Source organism: Rhinolophus ferrumequinum, chromosome X (assembly GCF_004115265.2).
Source record: "Rhinolophus ferrumequinum isolate MPI-CBG mRhiFer1 chromosome X, mRhiFer1_v1.p, whole genome shotgun sequence".
NCBI classification, from domain to species: domain Eukaryota; kingdom Metazoa; phylum Chordata; class Mammalia; order Chiroptera; family Rhinolophidae; genus Rhinolophus; species Rhinolophus ferrumequinum.
The window spans coordinates 84,392,353-84,413,402 of NC_046284.1; the positions used below are offsets into that span (position 1 = coordinate 84,392,353).

General features: G+C 38.9%; 1 protein-coding gene across 2 annotated transcripts in view; it reads left to right on the forward strand.

The window, feature by feature from the left end:
- Window positions 1–21,050, forward strand: part of SHROOM4 (shroom family member 4) — a 257,150-nt gene that overhangs the window by 104,739 nt on the left and 131,361 nt on the right. For both annotated transcript variants that reach the window (XM_033117392.1, XM_033117402.1), the window contains exon 2: window positions 18,887–19,038. In XM_033117392.1, coding sequence (XP_032973283.1) covers window positions 18,887–19,038 — 152 coding nt within the window. The remainder of the gene's footprint in view (window positions 1–18,886; window positions 19,039–21,050) is intronic.

Here is a 21,050-nt window from a genome sequence, read left to right on the forward strand (position 1 = left end):
TCTGGCCCTTGTGCACTTCACCTTTGTCTGCTATACCAATTCTGTGAAAGTGATACCAGCATTCTGTGGCAGAATCCCAGCCTCAGGGCCAGTTGGGTTCCTAAAGAGAGGAGGATACTGGACATGTGGCAGGATTTTCTGTGTCAGGTAGGTTACCTGCCTTTCATATGGTGTGGGAGGTCTGTTATCTTAGGTCACGCTGCAGGGTGTGTCCAGGGCCCATGCCAATCAGGGTGACATAGATCTAGCTGAAGGCACTACAGAGGAAAGGGTTAGGACCAACTGATATTTGTCTTGTTCTCACTGTCACACTGTTGGCTTCTCCTTTTTAATCAAACCTTAAAGCTCTTCTCTTCATAAACACTAGCCAGGCAGTTTGTCTCGGCAGTGCTACGGGGCAGTTAATGTAATCGGCCATAAAGAAGGAAGAGAAAATAACAGAGAAGAAAAAAAAAACAGCATTTGTATGAGGGTGTCATTGAAGGCTTCATCACAGATACAGTCGAGATGTAAACAGGAACAGAAATTGTCTTGGGGTGGGGGTGGGGAGAACAGTTTGATTGAAGCATTAGCTACCTTGGCGCAGAGCCAAGGCAAATTGCCAGAGAACCATTAAACTCTGTGTAATTCCATATTATTCACAGCAGCCACAGGTAATCTGAATCAGACCTGACAAAACTTCCCTATCACTTGTTGTCCATTAGTGCTGAATGTATACTACAGATATTTAAACTTGTTTTAGTCGTATCATGGTGGCCATATTTTCCAACCCCCCCAAATCAGGAAACCTAGCTTGATAAAGTATTTTTTTTTCTGACTTGTGAATTTGTTTATATGAAAAGCCTCGTGAAGATATAAACACTAAATCCCACTTAAACATTGAACAATTGGCCTTTAAGGAAAAAGTTACAGTCATATGAGATTGGGGCAGGGCAAACTCCCATTCACACATTGGTGAGGGTTCCCCTTCACACACACCTTTTTAGCGATCTGAGGGAATTGGTTAACTAAGCACTAAATCAAATTAGAATCTGGTTTATGCCCATCGTCTGGATTTGCTCTTAAAATTTTCAGGGATGGTAGACTGAAAGAGCCTGTTGTAATGTCTATACACAGGAAGGTGGAGTAGATGTTACTTTGAATTCCCAGATGCTGGGTGCAGTTAAATCTCCTAGTGTTCATGGTCTGTTTGCAAGGGCTTGCGTGTGTTTTAAATTAACTTCCTAAGGCTAAGAATGTTTAAAAAAAAAAAAAAAACTAAGGAGAATTATATATGGGTACAAGGTATTGTTGCCATGCACCTAAGTTTACTTAAAAGCTTCATTCCTCTCACCAAGTTAAGTCTAACAATCACCTCTGGGCACTCACCACAAACAGGAGAGATTTACCTCAAAGGATAATTATTTTTGGAATATTCTGAGCCAATAATGATAAGGCTTTGTAAAAGACTTGGAGACTGAAAGTGCCTCTTTAACCAAAACTCTTTGCGTTACTAATTAAGGATCATGAGTAACAATATACCCATGGAAAACAAAAATGTTATTACAGAAGAAAATGTCTTAAACCTAATAGATTCTCTATCTTGGGCAAGTCACGTAACATCTATGAACATCAGTTATATGATTGGCCAAGTGAAAATAATATTACTTGTACAGAATCAGGCAAGTGAATGGGGTGATATCCCTTCTAAGTCTAATTTCAACCAATATTTATTGAGCAATTACTATATGCTCTATACAAACATTTGTTTTCCTAATTGCGAGTGATAGAGGTATAAAAAGACATTGTCTCTCCCACTATAAGTATCCCAACAGAAAGTAAACATAGAAATAGGTGAGATAACACAAAATGATAAATTCTATAAAGAATATAAAACAAGGTAATGTGATGAAGAATGAAGGATGGGGGTTGGGAAAAGAGAGAAGGAATCTACTTTATATTGGTGGTCAGAGAAGGCCTCTCTGAGGAGGTAGCATTTGAGCTGACACCTTAATGATGAAAGGAGCTACAAAAGGATCTAGAAAAAGAATGTTCTCAACAGAGAGAACAGCAAGTGTGATGGTCCTAAGGAGGGGGTGGGCTTGACCTCTCTGAAGAATAGAAAGTTCAGTATGACTGCAGTATGTGTAGGAAATGAGGCCAAAAAGGCGGGCATGGGTGGATTGTGTAGGGCTTCTAATCTGCTGCTGTTTACTTTGTAAAAATCATTCCTTGGTCTCCCTGTCTGATTTAATTAGTGAACATAAGTGCCAGATCTTAATGATAGGGTGCTTGATGTTTGCCCATAAGAAACCCAGGAAGAGGCACTGGTGGGGCGCAGGGGGAGGCTAACAGAGAAAACAAGCTCAAATACCTGGGGGAGAGAGGTGAGAATGGAAAGGCTGTGAGTGAGTATATACACAGGAGAGGTGGTTAGGGAGGGCTGGAGAGAGCTTGGCGGGAAGAGGAAAACCACCAGAGTGACCTTGGCTATGAGGAACACCCTCAGTGCCAAGGTTTGTGGAGCCCACTCTCAGAAGGGGTCAACCATTGTAGGAAAAGGGGGAGGTCTCTACCCTGTATTTAAGATTAGAGAAGTGGGAGTGAGCAGGGACAGGAGCTAAAAAAATCTGTTGTTTTTTTTTTTCCATCCAGCCTTAACATGAAAAGCAAGCGTGCTATCAGGAGAAAAGCTTCCACACTGCTTTACTCTTAATGATTCCCCAGATCTTGAACTCAAATGCCTGTCATTTCCTTCTTCATTTTCTTCTCAAACACATCCTGGCATTGCAAAGGGAAATGCACTTTGATGTAAGAGTCCCTACTTAACACCAACACACAAACAACTGAGTACATTTTCTCTTCCTTTTTTTCAGTTGTGGAAACTTAGTTTTGTTTTATTTGCTGCATTTTGTTGAGTGGGAAAGAGATGGCATGTCACTTCCTAATCTCCATGTGAACAGGAGAGTACTTGGAACAGAACAATATGGCTTATTTGTTCCTAGCTTTGCAGCGCTCTGTGAAAGCAGCATTAAGTGTACAACTTTAATATAAAATTGGATGTATACTAGGGTCAGTAAAGAATATTACTGTTATTGTCTTTGCAACATACATGTATAAGTTGGTAGGTCATGTCTGTGGAAGTTGTTTGTATTGATAGCAGTAAGGCAGAAGGATGGGAGGAAACTAAATGCCTCTTTCCCCACCTTTTTATGTAACATGTTCAGAGGGCTAAGTGAAGAGCAAAGATTAAAATCATTGCTGGGGAAAGGAGGCCTGGGCAGAGGCAATGTCTTGGGAGTTGAATGCAGGGGCCCAGCTCTGGAAAAGAGAAAGCCAGCCACCTCTCCCTTCATCTGCATCTTATACAGGGCACACGGGTGCCTAGTAAGTGGTACAAGTGGTTTACAGACAGTAAGTAGAGCAGGCCTACTGGTTTCCAGAGGCAGCCTTTTGTCTCTTCCCTGAAGGGTTAGTCCTTTGGTCTTTTTCCAGTCAGAAATGAATGCTTGTAAGAAATGACCAGATTGAAACAAAAATGAGTGTTAAATTCCAACAGATTACTAAAGAGAGATGAAAATAATTCTATTTGGATTAATATAATCTTTATTTCTCCACTATCAACCCAATGTTGATGTTAAAACTATTCTTCAAGTTCATCAAAAGTGTCTTTTTAACTTTCCAGCTAAATGTGAATGAGTTAGATACAGCTTTTCAGCCCAAGAGGATGTGATTAACTATCCAGAATCTGAACTATCTCAAAACCAGGTTCACTCAATAACTCATTGCTGGTTCCCTGAAGCCAGTTATTTATAACTCATTATGCAAAAAGCCAAAGACAATTTCTAAAGAGTGCACATACCCGACATTAGTCATTCATGCACAGTTCATAAATGTCAATATGTTATTATATCCTATTTCCATTACTTTTATATTAGAAGATACGAGAAAGACTCTTGGTCTTTTCTGTCATCTAGGCTCACCCACTGGATTTTCACACCGTGCTCTTTTTTTTTTCTTTTTAAATTAAAGTTTATTAGGGTGACAATTGTTAGTAAAGTTACATAGATTTCAGGTGTGCAATTCTGTAATACATCATCTATGTATCACATTGGGTGTTCACCACCCAGAGTCAGTTCTCTTTCCATCACTATATATTTGATCCCCTTTACCCTCATCTACCACCCCCACCCCCCTTACCCTCTGGTAACCACTAAACTATTGTCTGTGTCTATGACTTTTTGTTTCTCATTTGTTTGTCTTGTTCTTTTGTTGTTTTTGGTTCATATACCACATGTCAGTGAAATCATATGGTTCTCTGCTTTTTCTGTCTGACTTATTTCGCTTAACATTACACTCTCAAGATCCATCCATGTTGTCACAAATGTTCCTATATCATCTTTTCTTACCGCCGAATAATATTCCATTGTGTATATATACCACAACTTCTTTATCCATTCATCTATCGAAGGACATTTTGTTTGTTTCCATGTCTTGGCCACCGTAAACAAAGCTGCAATGAACATTGCAGCACACGTGTCTTTATGTATAAATGTTTTCAGATTTTTTAGGTAGATACCCAGCAGAGAGGAACAATGAGAAAATTAATCAATTATATCCCTATTGTGAAGGCTTATCCTTTAAGGGAAATGCTTTGCCTTGATTAAAGCTATGAGTATGTGAGAGTAGTGCCTGATCGTTGGTTTCTACCTCAGAAATATGAGCTGTATAGTCTAGTGATCTTTATTTTTTTAATTATTTATTAAACTAAGGAATAATTGAGATAGATATATATATATACATATAGTAAAATACACAAGTCTCAATGAATTTTTAGATATGTATATTTTCATGTAATCAGCACCCAGATCAATATGTAAAACATGTTCAGCACCCCTGAAAATTATGCTTATGTGCCTTCACAATCAGTACACCCTCTGCAGAGGTAAACATTTTCTGAGTTTCATCACCATAGATTGATTCGTTTTGTCTGTTCTTGACCTTTGTATAAAACGGAATCCTACAGTATGCATTGTAGTCTGGTCTCTTTCACTTAATGTAATGTTTTTGAGATTCATCCATTTTGTTGCATGTATCAGTAGTTTGTTCTCTTTTATTGCTGTGTAGGATGCCATTTGTGTCTGTGTGTTTTTTGTTGGACATTTGGGTTGATCCTAGTTTTGTCTATTATGAATAAAGCTACTTTGAACAATCAAGTCTTTATGTGTACACATGTACTTCTTTCTTTTGGGTATACCTAAGTATGGAATGTCTGAGTCCAAGAGAAGGTACACAGATTTCTAAAGTGGTTGTACAATTTTACACTTCCACAAACAATGTAGAATTCAAATTGCTGTACATTCCTGCCAATAAGTATTTTCAGTCTTTTTAATTTTAGGTACTCTGGTAGATGTGTACTGATATTTTACTGTGATTTTAAATTACATTTCTCTGATGAAAAATGATATCGAGCACCTTTCATATGCCTATTGGCCACTTGGCTCTCTTCTTCAGTGAAGTGCCTATTCAAATCTTTTGCCAATTGTTAATTGGTTTGTCTTTTTCTTACTGATTTGTAGTTATTCTTATATTCTGGGTAAAAGTTCTTTGTCAGATATATGTATTATGAATACTTTTCCCAGTAGGTGGCTTGTCTTTTCACTTCTTAGTGACTTTTTTGGTGGGGGGAATATATATATATATATATATATATATATATATATATATATATATATATATATATATATATATATATATTCCAGTATAGCTCTCTTTCTTTTATGTTTACTGCTTTCTGCATCCTACTCAGGAAACCTTTGTCCACCTCAGGATCACAAAGGTATTCCCCTATGTTTTCCTCTAAAACCTTTATGGTCTTAGCCCTCTCTCTTAAGGCTATGTTCTGGCCAATTATTTTTAGTAAAAATTTACATCAGTAAAAATATTTTGAGCATGTCTCTCCAATATACATAATTTTATTTATGGAAGATATAATTTACTACCACCAATATTAAATATTAATAAGGCTTGATTTTTAATTATTTTAGATAAGCATAAATATAACAGAAGGTTCAATATGTCCCCTTCCAGTAGATCACCTTGTACATAACCTGGGATATATACACCCCACTCTGGAGATTTTTCTTATAAACAACCAAAGGCTAACATTTTTGACAAACACTGATACTATTGATGTCAACAAAAAACTTAGTGTAAACAAGTGGCTAGAGTTTAGCAAAGTGTGAACAGGACCCCAAACAGTATTTTTGCTAATACTGGAAGAAACCTCAAGTTTACTCTTGCACAGTGATGTTTATTCCCCTTTATGTGACTTATGGAGACAGCAGGATAATCTGGCTTGGTAGGAACAAAGACAAACTCGCTTTTGGTCGCTGATGTATTGTACAGTGCTTTTGACTCCCTATCCCTTTCCTCATCACCAGATTCCTAAAGCTGAACTGACTTGGCTCTGGACTGAGTTTTGGGCATAGATACTTAGAATTTGACTTTGGCTAATCCCCAGGGAAATTTAATGAGTTGGAGTTTAGAGGGCTTTTGTTGTGAAGATTAGTAAACTAGGTGGTGATTAAGCAGCTGGGGAGGAAGGAGGTGTCTGTAGGGATAGGTCATGCTGTGGAGCCCATGGGCCTGATTCACAGAACCTTACACTCTGGAACAGCCCCTTGTAGGATTTGGGCATCTGCTTCTTCACTGATAGAGGGAAAGAATATCTTCTCTCCTTCTTTGTAATTTGTTGGTGTTTTTGAATTCTTGTTTATTTAAGAGAAAGGTTTTTGTTTTCTGTTTTGCCTTTTGGGAAGCTGAAGTAAGATAGGGAGGAAGAAATTAGAGCAGAGTTTCTGGTTTTTTTATCTTGACTACTTTGGAAATTTGAGAGGTATTTTGAAGGGAGAGACTTGCTAAGAGAGACAAGTTAGGGCACCTAGTATGTCTGCAAACTGGAATCAGACTATTGAAAGCCATGGCAAAGAGACTGCCAGGATTTCAAAGCCTGTATCTTCCCTGTCCAGGGCTCTCTGATTAGTCTCCCCTAGCATGATCACATTCTACAGGATACCACTTGGGGGGAGAGGGCAGATCAGAAATAGCCTCCAACCAGTGGTCTGCTCAAGATTTCAAACTAAGTTTCAGAAGAAGCACAGACTTTATTTATTATTTGATAATCCTAATTCCTAATAGTTCAACTTCTCAAATCCAGCTTATCTCTACCTCTACATTTTCTCTCTATTGATTCCCCGGAAAAGAATGAATTGCTGAATTAGTGTCTGGCATGTTACTAAAAACTTGAAAGTCTTTCAGAGGGTGCGAAAAAGATATTCAGAGGATATTCTATTTCTTTAAAGCAATACAACTACTGTATTCTGGGTGGACCTTTTCTATTTCTAAATATAAACATACATATATATATAAATATATAATTAAATATAAATATATATATTAAATTTATACATATATATAAATCTAAACAAATAACCATGTTGTTTGTCTTCTTAGACTATAGAGAAGCTGGTGGATGTAGGCGTATGGGCTGGTAATCTGGCGAGAAGCTCCTAGAACTGGCCAAGAAAGTTTTTTTTTTTTTTTTTTTAATTTATTGGGGTGACAATTGTTAGTAAAATTACATACATTTCAGGTGTACAAGTCTGTATTACATCATCTATAAATCCCATTGTGTGTTCACCACCCGGAGTCAGTTCTCCTTCCATCACCATATATTTGATCCCCTTTACCCTCATCTCCCACCCACCACTACCCTTACCCTCTGGTAACCACTAAACCATTGTCTGTATCTATGAGTTCTTCTTTCTCATTTGTTCGTCTTGTTCTTTTGTTGTTGCTTTTGGTTTATATACCACCTATCAGTGAAATCATATGGTTCTCTGCTTTTTCTGTCTGACTTATTTCGCTTAACATTATACTCTCAAGATCCATCCATGTTGTCACAAATGTTCCTATATCATCTTTTCTTACCACTGAATAGTATTCCATTGTGTATATATACCACAACTTCTTTATCCATTCAACTATCGAAGGACATTTTGGTTGTTTCCATGTCTTGGCCACCGTAAACAAAGCTGCAATGAACATTGGAGCACACGTGTCTTCATGTATAAATGTTTTCAGATTTATGGGGTAGATACCCACGAGAAGGATTGCTGGGTCATATGGTAATTCTATTTGTAAGTTTTTGAGGAACCTCCACACTGCCTTCCTAGGCAGCTGCACCAGTGTGCATTCCCACCAGCAGTGTATGAGGGTTCCTTTTTCTCCACAACCTCTCCAACACTTGTTACTATTTGTCTTGTTGATGACAGCCATTCTGACTTGGGTGAGGTGATATCTCATTGCGGTTTTTATTGCATTTTTCTGATGATTAGTGATGTTGAGCATTTTCTCATATGTCTATTTGCCATTTTTATGTCCTCTTTGGAGAAAGGTCTCTTCAGGTCCTCTGCCCATTTTTCAATTGGGTTGTTGGATTTTTTGTTGTTGAGTTTCATGAGTTCCTTGTATATTTTGGATATTAGCCCCTTATTGGAGGCACTGTTTGCAAAAATCTTCTCCCATTCAGTTGGTTGCCTCTTTATTTTGTCGATGGTTTCTTTTACTGTGCAGAAGCTTTTAAGGTTCATATAGACCAATTCGTTTAATTTAGCTTTTACTTCCTTGCCTTTGGAGTCAAATTCATAAAATGCTCTTTGAACCCAAGGTCCATAAGTTTAGTACCTAAGTTTTCTTCTATGCAGTTTATTGTTTCAGGTCTTATGCTTAAGTCTCTGATCCATTTTGAATTAATTTTGGTACATGGTGACAAATAGCAGTCCATTTTCATTCTTTGGCATGTGTCTAACCAATTCTCCCAGCACCATTTATTGAAGAGGCTGTCTTTTCTCTATTGTGTGCTTTTTGCTTCTTTGCAAAACTTGTATGTCCATATTTATGAGGTTTTATTTCTGGGTTGTCAATTCTATTCCATTGGTCTATGTGTCTGTTTTTCTGCCAATACCATGCTGTTTTGATTACTGAAGCAATGTAGTACAAGCTAAAGTCAGGGAGTGTGATACCTCCAGTATTGTTCTTTTTTCTTAAGATAGCTTTGGCTATTCGGGGTCTTTTGTGGTTCCAAACATATCTGATGATTTTTTGTTCTATTTCTTTTAAAAATGCCATTGGGATTTTGATGGGAATTGCATTAAATCTGTATATTGCTTTGGATAATATGGCCATTTTAACTATGTTGATTCTTCCAATCCATGAGCACGGAGTGTCTTTCCATTTCTTTGTGTCTTCTCCAATTTCTTTTTAAAATGTCTTGGAGTTTTCAGCATATACGTCTTTACGTCCTTGGTGACGTTTATTCCTAGGTATTGTATTCTTTTAGCTGCAATTGCAAAAGGAATTGTTTTTGTATTTCTTTTTCTGAGATTTCATTGTTCGTATATAGGAATGCAATGGACTATTGTACGTTGATTTTGTAGCCGGCAACTTGACTGTATTCGTTGATTGTTTCAAATAGCTTTTTGGTGGAGTCTTTAGGGTTTTCTATATATAGCATCACGTCATCTGCAAAGAGTGACAGTTTAACTTCTTCATTCCCAATGTGGATGCCTTTTATTTCTTTCTCTTGCCTGATTGCTCTGGCAAGGACTTCCAACAGTATGTTGAAAAGCAGACGTGATAGGGGTGAGCCCTGTCGTGTTCCTGAACATAGAGCATAGGGCTTCAGTTTTTCACCATTAATTATGAGATTAGCTGAGGGCTTGTCATATATGGCCTTTATTATGTTAAGGTATTTTCCTTCTATACCTATTTTATTAAGTGTTTTAATCATAAATGGATGTTGTATCTTGTCAAATGTTTTTTCTGCATCAATTGATATAATCCTATGATTTTTGTCCTTTATTTTGTTTATGTGATGTATAACATTGATGGATTTGTGGATGTTGAACCATCCTTGTGCCCCGGGGATGAACCCCACTTGGTTGTGATGAATGATCTTTTTAATGCATTGTTGTATTCGATTTGCTAGAGTTTTGTTTAGGATTTTTGCATCTGTATTCATCAGAGATATTGGTCTGTAGTTTTCTTTTTTTGTGTTGTCCTTAGCAGGTTTTGGTATCAGGGTAATGTTGGCCTCATAAAATGAGTTAGGGAGTACTGTCTCTTCTTCAATTTTTTGGAAGAGTTTGATCAGGATTGGTATTAGATCCTCTTTGAATATTTGGTAGAATACACTAGTGAAGCCATCTGGTCCCGGGCTTTTGCTTTTGGGAAGGTTTTGGATGACTGATTCAATTTTGTTACTGGTGATCTGTCTGTTTCGATTTTCCAGTTCTTCATGGTTCAGCCTTGGAAGGCTATATGTTTCTAAGAACTTGTCCGTTTCTTCTGGGTTATTGAATTTGGTGGCATATAGTCCTTCATAGTATTCATGGATGATCCTTTGTATTTCTGTGGTGTCTGTGATAACTTCCCCGTTTTCATTTCTGATTTTGTTAATTGGTGTCTTCTCTCTTTTTATCTTAGTGAGTCTAGCCAAGGGTTTGTCAATTTTGTTAATCTTTTCAAAGAACCAGCTCTTTGTCACATTAATTTTTTCTATTGTCTTTTTGTTCTCTATTTCATTTAGTTCTGCTCTGATTTTTGTTATTTCCTTTCTTCTGCTGACCTTGGGTTTCACTTGTTCTTTTTTTCTAGTTCTTTAAGGTGTAACATGAGGTTATTTATTTGAGATTTTTCTTGTTTCTTGAGATAGGCCTGTAATGATATAAATTTCCGTATTGAAACTGCTTTTGCTGCATCCCAAAAATTTTGGTAGGATGTATTTTCATTGTCATTTGTTTCTATGTATCTTTTGATCTCTCCTCTAATTTCTTCTTTGACCCGATCTTTGTTTAAAAGTGTGTTGTTTAATCTCCATGTATTTGTGTTTTTTCCTGCTTTCTTTTTGCAGTTGATATTCAAGTTCAAAGCCTTATGATCAGAGAATATGCTTGGTATCATTTGAATCTTCTTAAATTTGCTGAGGCTGATTTTATGTCCCAATATATGGTCTATCCTTGAGAATGTTCCATGTACACTAGAAAAGAATGTATAGTCTGATGTTTTGACATGAAGTGCTATATAAATGTCAATTATGTCCATTTCATCTAATGTGTCATTTAGGGCTGCTATTTCATTATTCATTTTCTGTTTGAATGATCTATCCATAGCTGTCAGTGATGTATTTAGGTCCCCTAGTATAACTGTGTTTTGGCCAATTTCTCCCTTTAGTTCTGTTAGTAGTTGCTTGGTATATTTCGGTGCCCCCTGATTGGGGGCATAAATATTGGTGACTGTTATGTCTTCTTGTTGTATAGCCCCCTTTACCATTATGAAATGTCCCTCTTTGTCTCTTGTTTTCTTTTTCACTCTGAAGTCTGTTTCATCTGATATCATTATGACTACACCTGATTTTCTCTGGGTACCATTTGCTTGGAGTGTCAGTTTCCACCGTTTCACTTTGAGTCTATGCTTGTCCTTGTAGCTGTGATGTGTCTCTTGGAGACAGCATATGGTTGGGTTTAGTTTTTTGATCCAATTTGCTACTCTGTGCCTTTTTATTGGTGAGTTCAGTTCATTTACATTAAGGGTGATTATTGATATGTGAGAATTTCCTGTCATTCTATCTTTAGTTATCTGGTAAGGCTGTGTCTCCATTGTTTCTTTCCCTTTTTGTTGTTGTCTATTATTTCTGTGTGGTGGTATTCTATGATGTTTCCCTCTGCTTCTTCTTTTATTGCAGTATATATTTCAGTTCTGGATATTTTTGAGTGGTTACCCTTAAGTTTATGTAAAAGAAAGTTTGATATTTAAAGTATTCCATTTTCTTCAGCATGCTTACTTTTTCCATTCCCATATCCCGGTCAGGCCTTTACTCTGCCCCTTTTTATGTTTTGGTTGCCACAAATTGTCCCTGTTGATGGTGGTCGAATAGCCTCCTTTAGTATTTCTTGTAGTGCAGGTTGTGTATTAGAAAATTCCCTCAGCTTCTGTATGTCTGGAAAGGTCTTTATTCCTCCTTCATATCTAAGGGATATCTTTGTGGGATATATTATTCTTGGCTCATAATTTCTCTCTTTCAATAGTTTGAATATTTGGTTCCACTCCCTCCTGGCTTGTAGAGTTTCTGCTGAAAAATCTGATGATAATCTAATGGGTTTTCCTTTGTAGTCTACCGTTTTCTTTTCCAGGGCTGCCTTGAGGATTCTTTCTTTGTCGTTGATTTTAGACAGCTTCCATACAGTGTGCCTTCGAGAAGGCCTGTTGGGGTCGAGGTAATTAGGTGTTCTATTTGCTTCTTGGATTCAAGGATCCAGTTCTGTCCACAAGTTTGGGAAGTTCTCTTCACAATTTGTTTGAATATATTCTCTGTTCCCTTCTCTCTTTCTTCTCCTTCTGGTATGCCCATTATTCTTATATTGCTCTTTCTGATGGAGTCAGAAAGTTCTTGTAGAGTTCTTTCGTTTCTTTTAAGTCTCAAGTCTCTTTCTTCTTCCATCCATGTCATTTCTAGGTTTCTATCTTTGATGTCACTGATTCTTTCCTCCATCTGTTCAACTCTACTACCTAAGCTGGCTGTTTTATTCTTAATTTCTTCTACTGAGTTCTTAATCTCCAGATATTCTATTTGGTTCTTTTTGAAAATTTCAATCTCTTTCGTAAAATGCTTATGTTGTTCTTTGATTGTGTTCCTGAGTTCATTAAACTGCTTTTCTGTCTTTCTGGCATCTCACTGAGTTTTTCAGAACTGCAATTTTGAATGCTCTGTCATTTAAGTCACATATTTCCATATCTTTAAGTTCCTTTTCTGGAGATTTTCCCTTTCTTTCTGAGCTGTCTTGTTGCCTTGGTTATTCATGGCAATTACTGATTTATTATTTCTCTTCCAAGACATTTACAGGAGTGGCTTCTGCAACAGGTTGATAGGAAGAGGTCTTTCTTTTGTTTTCCAGTACTTGTTAGTAGAATGTTTTATTTTCTCTCTGACTGCAGCCTTTTATTCTCTCTCACATGGTAGTGCTATGTTTTCTCTGCACTATTCCAAGTTCTCACACAATGAGGGGATTCCCTGGGAGACAGGCTTCTCCTCTGTTAATAGTTCGCCTGGGTCACAGGGCACAGTGTCCATGTGGGTATGTGGAGCGCTTTTGAAGTTCCAAAGCTCTTCCTGCACCAGATTCTTAGCCCATATGTTTCAGCAGTTCTGTTTCCTCCTGCAGGGATCCGCTCAGATAGGTGGGGCCAGGGGCGGGGTGAGTTGTGAGAGGTGGCCCAGAGCAATGGCGAGGACCACCACCACAGCCGGTCCTACTTCCACAGCTCCCTCCCCTTTTCTGGAACTATTTGGGCTGCATATCTGTGTCTGAGGTCCACCGTTCTCAGAACAGCAAATATTCTGTTCTTTTGATCTGTCACTGCTACTGTTCCGCATCTAGCACTGGGCAGGTGGGGGCGGGGCGAGCTCTGGGAGGGTCGGGAGGGGGCGGCTAGTCTCAGTGCCTAAGGCTTCCGTTCTCTGCTCGGCAGTGAGGGCTTAAACCACCGTTTTCAGCCTTCTTCCCTCAGTCTTTTTTCTGAGGTCTCTGCGGTGAGCGTTGGGTTCAGCTGTGTTATATGCTGTCCTCTCAGCCCTGGGCCATAATTGGAGCCCTAGCTGTCTGAGTCCTTTCCTCTCAGGCAGCTGTGGTAGTTTTGGGATGCAGCGAGCTTGGATCACTGAGTTGGGTCTGCGTCCTGCACACATGCAGCTCCGTCTCCACACTTCTCCCTTCCCACCTCCCCCACTAGTGCGTTTTGCCCACCTTTCAGTGAATTCAGTAGTGGGCCTCTTCGTCTTGCCTGTCTGCTGTGCAGGGAGTCCTTTGTGGAGTTATAGTTGTTCGATTAGTGGTAAATTCCAGGGGAGGTTTATAGAGGCTCACCTCACACCACCATTTTGATGATGTGATCGTTGTCATTGATTTTTAATGCTGCTCTTACACTTATAAGCATCCTATACCTGTTAGTTATTGTTGCAGATGCTGTTTCTCCTGCTGACTGAATTTTTCAAGATAAACCTGAGTTAACTTTTTTTCACTTTCTGATATTTCCTAAGTTTATTCAAAAGACCCAAGCAAGTATTTGCTGATACCTGACTAAATAAAAGGTACTAGAAAGCTAGTAAGTGCTGTTGAGTCCATTTTTCTTTGCCTTTACTCTCAATGGGCTAACTTGTCACTTTGTTTACAGCTATCAGAGCAGTTCATGCTTTAGTGAAGAACCATCAAAAATTTCCAAATCACCAGCTCATTAGCAGAAAATGGGGTTCAGGAATGTCTTTCTCTCCGTGTCCCAACTCTGCCTTTTAAAGTGTTCTAACCTTAACGGACCACTTTGAAATAATAAAGACTCCAGGGAAATGGGAGATGGATGTTAATTAGTCTGTTTTGAAGGAGTGAAACATGGCTGAAGGCAAAGTACATTGGGGCAAAAATGGGATTATCTATGTTAGCAGAAGAATATGGCACGACTTTGCTAACTGTTCACAGGTCACCGAATGTCAGAGCTCCAAAGGCCCTTTCATCTAGGCAAAGCCCAACGTTTTACCAGTAAGGGAAAAGAGTCCAAAAGAGGGTGAAAGGACTTTTCCAAGGTCAATCAGCTCTTCACAACTTTCCAGACACCAGCTTGCTTTTGGTTGTACAACCTTTATGCAATCAGTGTTCAATTACTTGGGCCACTCACTGCTAGCCCACCGATTACTTGGACAATCCAAAATGACACGGAAGTTAACCATCATTTACACTGTACTCTGTGATGTTTGTTTATACTGTGATGTTTGTTTATACTGATCTTCCAATGCACCTGGGTCCAGTCTGAGAATTCACAACCCTTCAAATGAAACAAGAAAGGTACCCTGAAGCTCTGATTCAGGAAGAGCTGGAAAGTTGACCAGCTGTACTGAATGGACAGCATCAAATGATGCTATACAGTCCCTAAAGCAGGGCATGTTATTCTCAACAAGTTTGTTGATTCACTCTTTTCCTGGGGGCCCAGCCAGAGTTATGAATGGGGTGGTTGGAAGGGAAAACAAAAGCTTTTATAGAAGAATATATGTATCTTCCTCCCTTCCTCTCGCCATTCATTCCTTCCTCTCTCCCTCTCTTCCTCCCTCCCTCCCTCCCTCCCTTCTTCCTTTCCTTCCTTCTTCCTTCCCTCCTTTCCTTCCTCCCTCCCTCCCTCCCTCCCTCCCTCCCTCCCTTCCTTCCTTCCATCCTTCCTTCCTTCTTTCCTTCCTATTCCTTTTCCTGGCTAGAAAAATGAACAGCTGCTTTATCGTCTATATAAACAAATGTGTGGCGGAGAGCTGGCTCTCAAGAGGCAAAACAATAAATGGAAAACATGTTGGATTCCAGAAATCTATGTGGATGGGGATAGGAGAAAGACTAGTGAACGATAATTTTTAAAGCATCAAAAAGTCAGGAATAAGAAGGAATCTGTTGTATAGCTCAGTAAATGCCCTGTGTCTGGGAAAGGACTAGTTTGGGGTATAGTCCAAGGGATCTTTGACCAAATGGAGTTTCATTTTCTTTTCTGGACCTGTCTGGACTCTGGAATTGTGCTAGGTGCCCATAATGTGCTGTTTTGTTTGCAAATCCTCACACTTGTGCTAAAGTAGCATTGTTACACTCACCATTTCTGTCCTGAGGAGGATGCTGTGGGTGACTTGAGAAAGGGCATGAAACCACAAAAGGGATATATATATATATATAGTGAGCCTGAGGCTGTAGTCTAAGAAAGAGTTCCTGCAAGGACTCGGATAACGGCGGCTGAAGTGACAGTAGGGAATACAAAAATGCCTGAGCTTTTGCTGCAGCAATAATTAATCATTTTAGTTTAAAAGGTTCCCCCCTTTCATTTTCTGGCCTAGAATAAACAGAGATCTTGTTGATGTAACAAAGTGCTTAATTAACCCAAAGTGGTACTTAATACCAATACATATTGAAGAGAAGACTTGCTGTGGATAATTGAGTTGTATGAATAAAAAAAAAATGGGTAGTGTGAATTAAGACAAATGTACACCAACAAGAAAAATCTATTAACATTCATTCATTAGACTCCTGTTTGTGGTTCTTTGTTAGCCTAAGGAAGGAAGCCCTTTCAAATGGCTCATTCCTGTTAAAAGTCCTGCCTGATGCTGAGGGACTTCAACGGATGCCAAAGGAATGAGTCATTCATATAGAACTTCTGAAATTCAAGTACAGCACTATGCTTTTTTTCTTTTTCTTTCTCTCTTTTTCTTTCTTTCTCTCTCTCTCTCTCTTTTTTTTTTCTGGCAGCAGGCAGCAGTGACTGTGAAGTAATAATGATAATGACAATGGAAATAAGAATCTGATCCTAATTAATTTGCTGAGAGTTATTCTCCATTTACCAATATTGGCTTGGTTTGTCTTGAGTTGTGGCCCAGGTACTGAAACAAAGATACCTTTGAATGAATATATATATATTCATTCAAAGCCACTTGGCTAACCTATACTTTATCAAACAAAGGTTAATTTAAAAAAAAAAAAAACACTGTTGGATTAGCAGCAGTAAATTTACCAACATTCTGTGTTTTAACTCAGAATTTCAATTTATTTGATGGGTTTTTTTAAATCCTGAATTAACAATTTTCTCTGCACTCAGGAGGTCTCATCTGCCAAATTGTACATGGGCTGGCCAATCTAAGGCTCAGCAATGTTCTTTTAGGGTGGTGCAAAAGTAATTGCAGTTTCAAAGGTTAAAAATAATTGTAAAAACCGCAATTACTTTTGCATCAACCTAATAACTTCCATGATGTGGGGTAGATTGGAGGGATACTATTAAAGACTGAGAGAAAGATTGGAACAAGAGTAGAAGTAAGTGTAAAAACACCTGTAGGGAAGACCAGCCCTTATTGGCCGCACTTGGAATCTCCCTTTGTCTAAGGATTGTGTAGTTTAATCTTCCTCACCTCCCTTGCTCCTGGGAGAAACAAACAAACAAACAAATGAACAAACAAGCATACAAACATCTCTTCCTGATTCCATCAGTGTGCTGGACCTCTTTTCACTTGAGCATCTGCGTGGACATGTGACCTTTAGACAGTAACCTACCCCTTGAGGCTGGGAGCTGGGTGTGTTTTGTTCATTTCTGTATGGCTAGCACTTAGTATGTTGTCCTATGCATACTAGAAATTTCTGTATGGCTAGCACTTAGTATGTTGTCCTATGCATACTAGAAATTCACTATAAACTTAAGGAATGAATTAATAGATAAATGAGATGACTCCTACTACCATGATGGAATTGATGTTCCAATAGGTAGAACTCACTTTTGAGGTAGAAGGAATGTTACATATAAAAGTAGCCATAAGCAGGGACCCTTGAGGGCCTACCCCAGTCGCTATTATGTCTGCCTTTTTTTTTTTTTTTTAATTTATTGGGGTGACAATTGTTAGTAAAATTACATAGATTTCAGGTGTGCAATTCTGTATCACATCATCCATAAATCACACTGTGTGTTCACCACCCAGAGTCAGCTCCCCTTCCATCACCATACATTTGATCCCCCTCACCCTCCTCCCCCACCCCCCAACCCCCTTACCCTCTGGTAACCACCAAATTACGTTCCCCAGATTAATTTTCAAACCCGTGGCCATCCTGTGGTCACCGACTGCCCTCCAATCCCCTCACCCTCCCCCCCACCTCCCACCCCTCCCGCCCATCTAGCAACCCTCAGTTTTTCCTCTTTGTCTCCAAAACTGTTTCTGATTAGTTCATTCACTTATTCTTTTCTTTAGAATCCGCAAATAAGTGAGATCATATGGTATTTGTCTTTCTCTGTCTGACTTATTTCACTTAACATAATGTTCTCTAGGTCCATCCATGTTGTTGCAAATGGTAAGATTTCTTTCTTCTTTATGGCTGCGTAATACTTGATTTCGATGCTCCCCAGCCTGACTACCTTATTGCCAAGATTGTCCTGGTCAAAGGAAATTCTGTAGGCTATGGTGGAACAGTGAACACCCAGGTTCCCAGCTTTTGGCAAATGCCTACTATATGCCAGACACTGGAAGCACTGTGCTAAGCACTTGTTGAAGTGGCATAGATAAATGATTGGTTACTTTGTGTAGAGTTTGTATCTTTTGAATTTGCAATTCCACTTATATAATATTGAGTTGGAATCCACCTTCAGAGTCAACCCCCTTGGTATAGTAATCAGAGCTCACATTTATTGAGGACATACTGCTCCCAGACATTTCACATACTAACAACCCTATGAGGTGGGTACTCTTGTTATCTATATTTCATGTATGAGGTCATTGAGAAACAGATATGTTAGATAACTTGCACAGGGTCACACAGCTAGGAAATACTAGAGCCAAGATTAAAACTCAAATTTGTCACAGTTCAAAGTCTGCCCAAAGATAGAAAATCACTTGCCAAAGATCAATTTGCTGGAGCCTACTTCTTCTGGCTCTAATTTAGGAACACATTTTGCTATGCCATGCTGCTACTTTAGTCCACACTGTGGGATTACTTCCAAGTATCATTTTCTTATTTAGAACAGCTTGTCGCCCTAGGTGAACAATGGATTCTTCCAGGGCAAAGATTGTATTATTACTGTATTGCCTCCTTTCTCAAGGGTTTGCCCAAGCTTTTCCTTCAGTAAATAATGGCCTGTGATCAGCTTCTTAGCTGCTGCCTGGAAGCCATAGTGGAGTTTTCTGGAGCCATCGACCCCCTCTCCCACTTGTGGCTCAGAGGTTGGGAGGAGCAAGGGAGTAGAATTTTGGGTAAGAAGTTGCCTCACCACCTGATTTCTTTTTTGTTCTCTGCAACAGATTGAAGATGGGGGCAAGGCAGCCTTGTCCCAGAAGATGAGGACTGGTGATGAGCTGGTGAATATCAATGGCACTCCATTGTATGGCTCCCGCCAAGAGGCCCTCATCCTCATCAAAGGTTCCTTCCGGACCCTCAAGCTGATTGTGAGGAGGTAAGGTACAGGGAGATTTGCTGTAAGGTGTAGTGGCCGCTAAAACCACTTGGTTGGTAGTAAAGCCTCATAGAGTCGTGTTTCTATCAGTAGCAAAAATAGAGGTGTTTCCCATAAACAGAATTCTGCACACAGCTGAAACAGAATGTATAGGAGAAAGGAACTTTGGTTCAAATCCTGGCACTCTCACATACCCATGTCACCTTGGATAAATTTATTTTACCTCTGCAAGATTCAGATTCTTTGTTTGCTATTGAGAGAGTGAAAATGACTCAATACACACAAAGGGCCTATGTAACCCAGCATTTTTCTGTCTCTTCCTTCATAACAGGCTCCCACTGCTCAACCACTCAGATTTAAAGAGACCCTTCTACCAACTATGGAAGGCATTCTGGATGCTATGGCAAACTCTAAGATAGAAACCCTGTCCTTGAGAAGTGTACAGTCTAGCAGAGGAGAAAAGACACATATGTGACAAACTAATTTACAGTACTTTTTTTTTTTAATTAAAGTTTATTGGGGTGACAATTGTTAGTAAAATTACATAGATTTCAGGTGTACAATTCTGTATTACATCATCTATAAATCCCATTGTGTGTTCACCACCCAGAGTCATTTCTCCTTCCATCACCATATATTTGATCCCCTTTACTCTCATCTCCCACCCCCACCTCCCTTACCCTCTGGTAACCACTAAACTATTGTCTGTGTCTATGAGTTCTTGTTTCTCATTTGTTTGTCTTGTTCTTTTGTTGTTTTTGGTTTATATACCACATATCAGTGAAATCATACGGTTCTCTGCTTTTTCTGTCTGACTTATTTCGCTTAGCATCATACTCTCAAGATCCATCCATGTTGTCACAAATGTTCCTATATCATCTTTTCTTACCGCCGAATAATATTCCATTGTGTATATATACCACAACTTCTTTATCCATTCATCTATCGAAGGACATTTTGTTTGTTTCCATGTCTTGGCCACCGTAAACAAAGCTGCAATGAACATTGGAGCACACGTGTCTTTATGGATAAATGTTTTCAGATTTTTTGGGTAGATACCCAGGAGAGGGATTGCTGGGTCATATAGTAATTCTATTTGTAATTTTTTGAGGAACCTCCACACTGCCTTCCATAGCGGCTGTACCAGTTACAGTACATTTTTGAAGAAAGCAATTAAAGAGATTTTGCAGGGTGAAGGGTGATTGTCAAATGGATTGTTCAGATAGACATTGATTGCTATTGCAGTTCAGGAGAAATAGAGCATTTCAGAAGATATTGATAGGGTAATACTTCATAGAGGAGGTGGAATTTGAGCGAAAGGGTGGCTAGAATTTGACAAACCAGGAGGAAAAAGGCATTCCAGACAAGTGGAGTGGCATAAGCAGAAGGAAGGTAAGGACATTTTGGGACATAGTCATTCTGCTGCCCCCAAATGTCTGCCTACTGGTGAACTTTCCATATGAGTACTGAATCTTTGCTCTGTACTACTGGACTTACACTTCTTCCTCTCTATTAGCTTGTTTCCTTTATCCTATATACATGCCTACGTTTCTCCATCTTAATTATTTTTACTTGGAAAAAGAATTTGAAGTGTCTTTTTGCAATTATACATTCCCCTCTGGCTGCTGCCCCATATTCCTCCTTTTGCTTAGACTCAGTCTCTTAAAAGGAGAGTCTATACTGTGTCTACTTCTTCACCTACCTTTTAGCTTTCCATCCACTGCAGTATGAACTTGACCCCCACTGCAACTATCCTGTCAAAAGCTACACATTACCTCCTAATTGTCAAAGTCAATGATTATTTTCAGTCTTTAGCATATATGGCTTATAAATGGCATTTAACTTTGATGTTATGGATTATGTCCTCCTTTGTGAAACTCTCTTTTCTTGCTTTCACAATACTCATTTTCTTGTTCTTTTCCTACCTTTCTCTTCATTAAAAACAAACAAAAAAACAAACAAACAAAAAAACAAACAAAAAAGCCCACAAGACAACAGGTTCCTTTACTGCC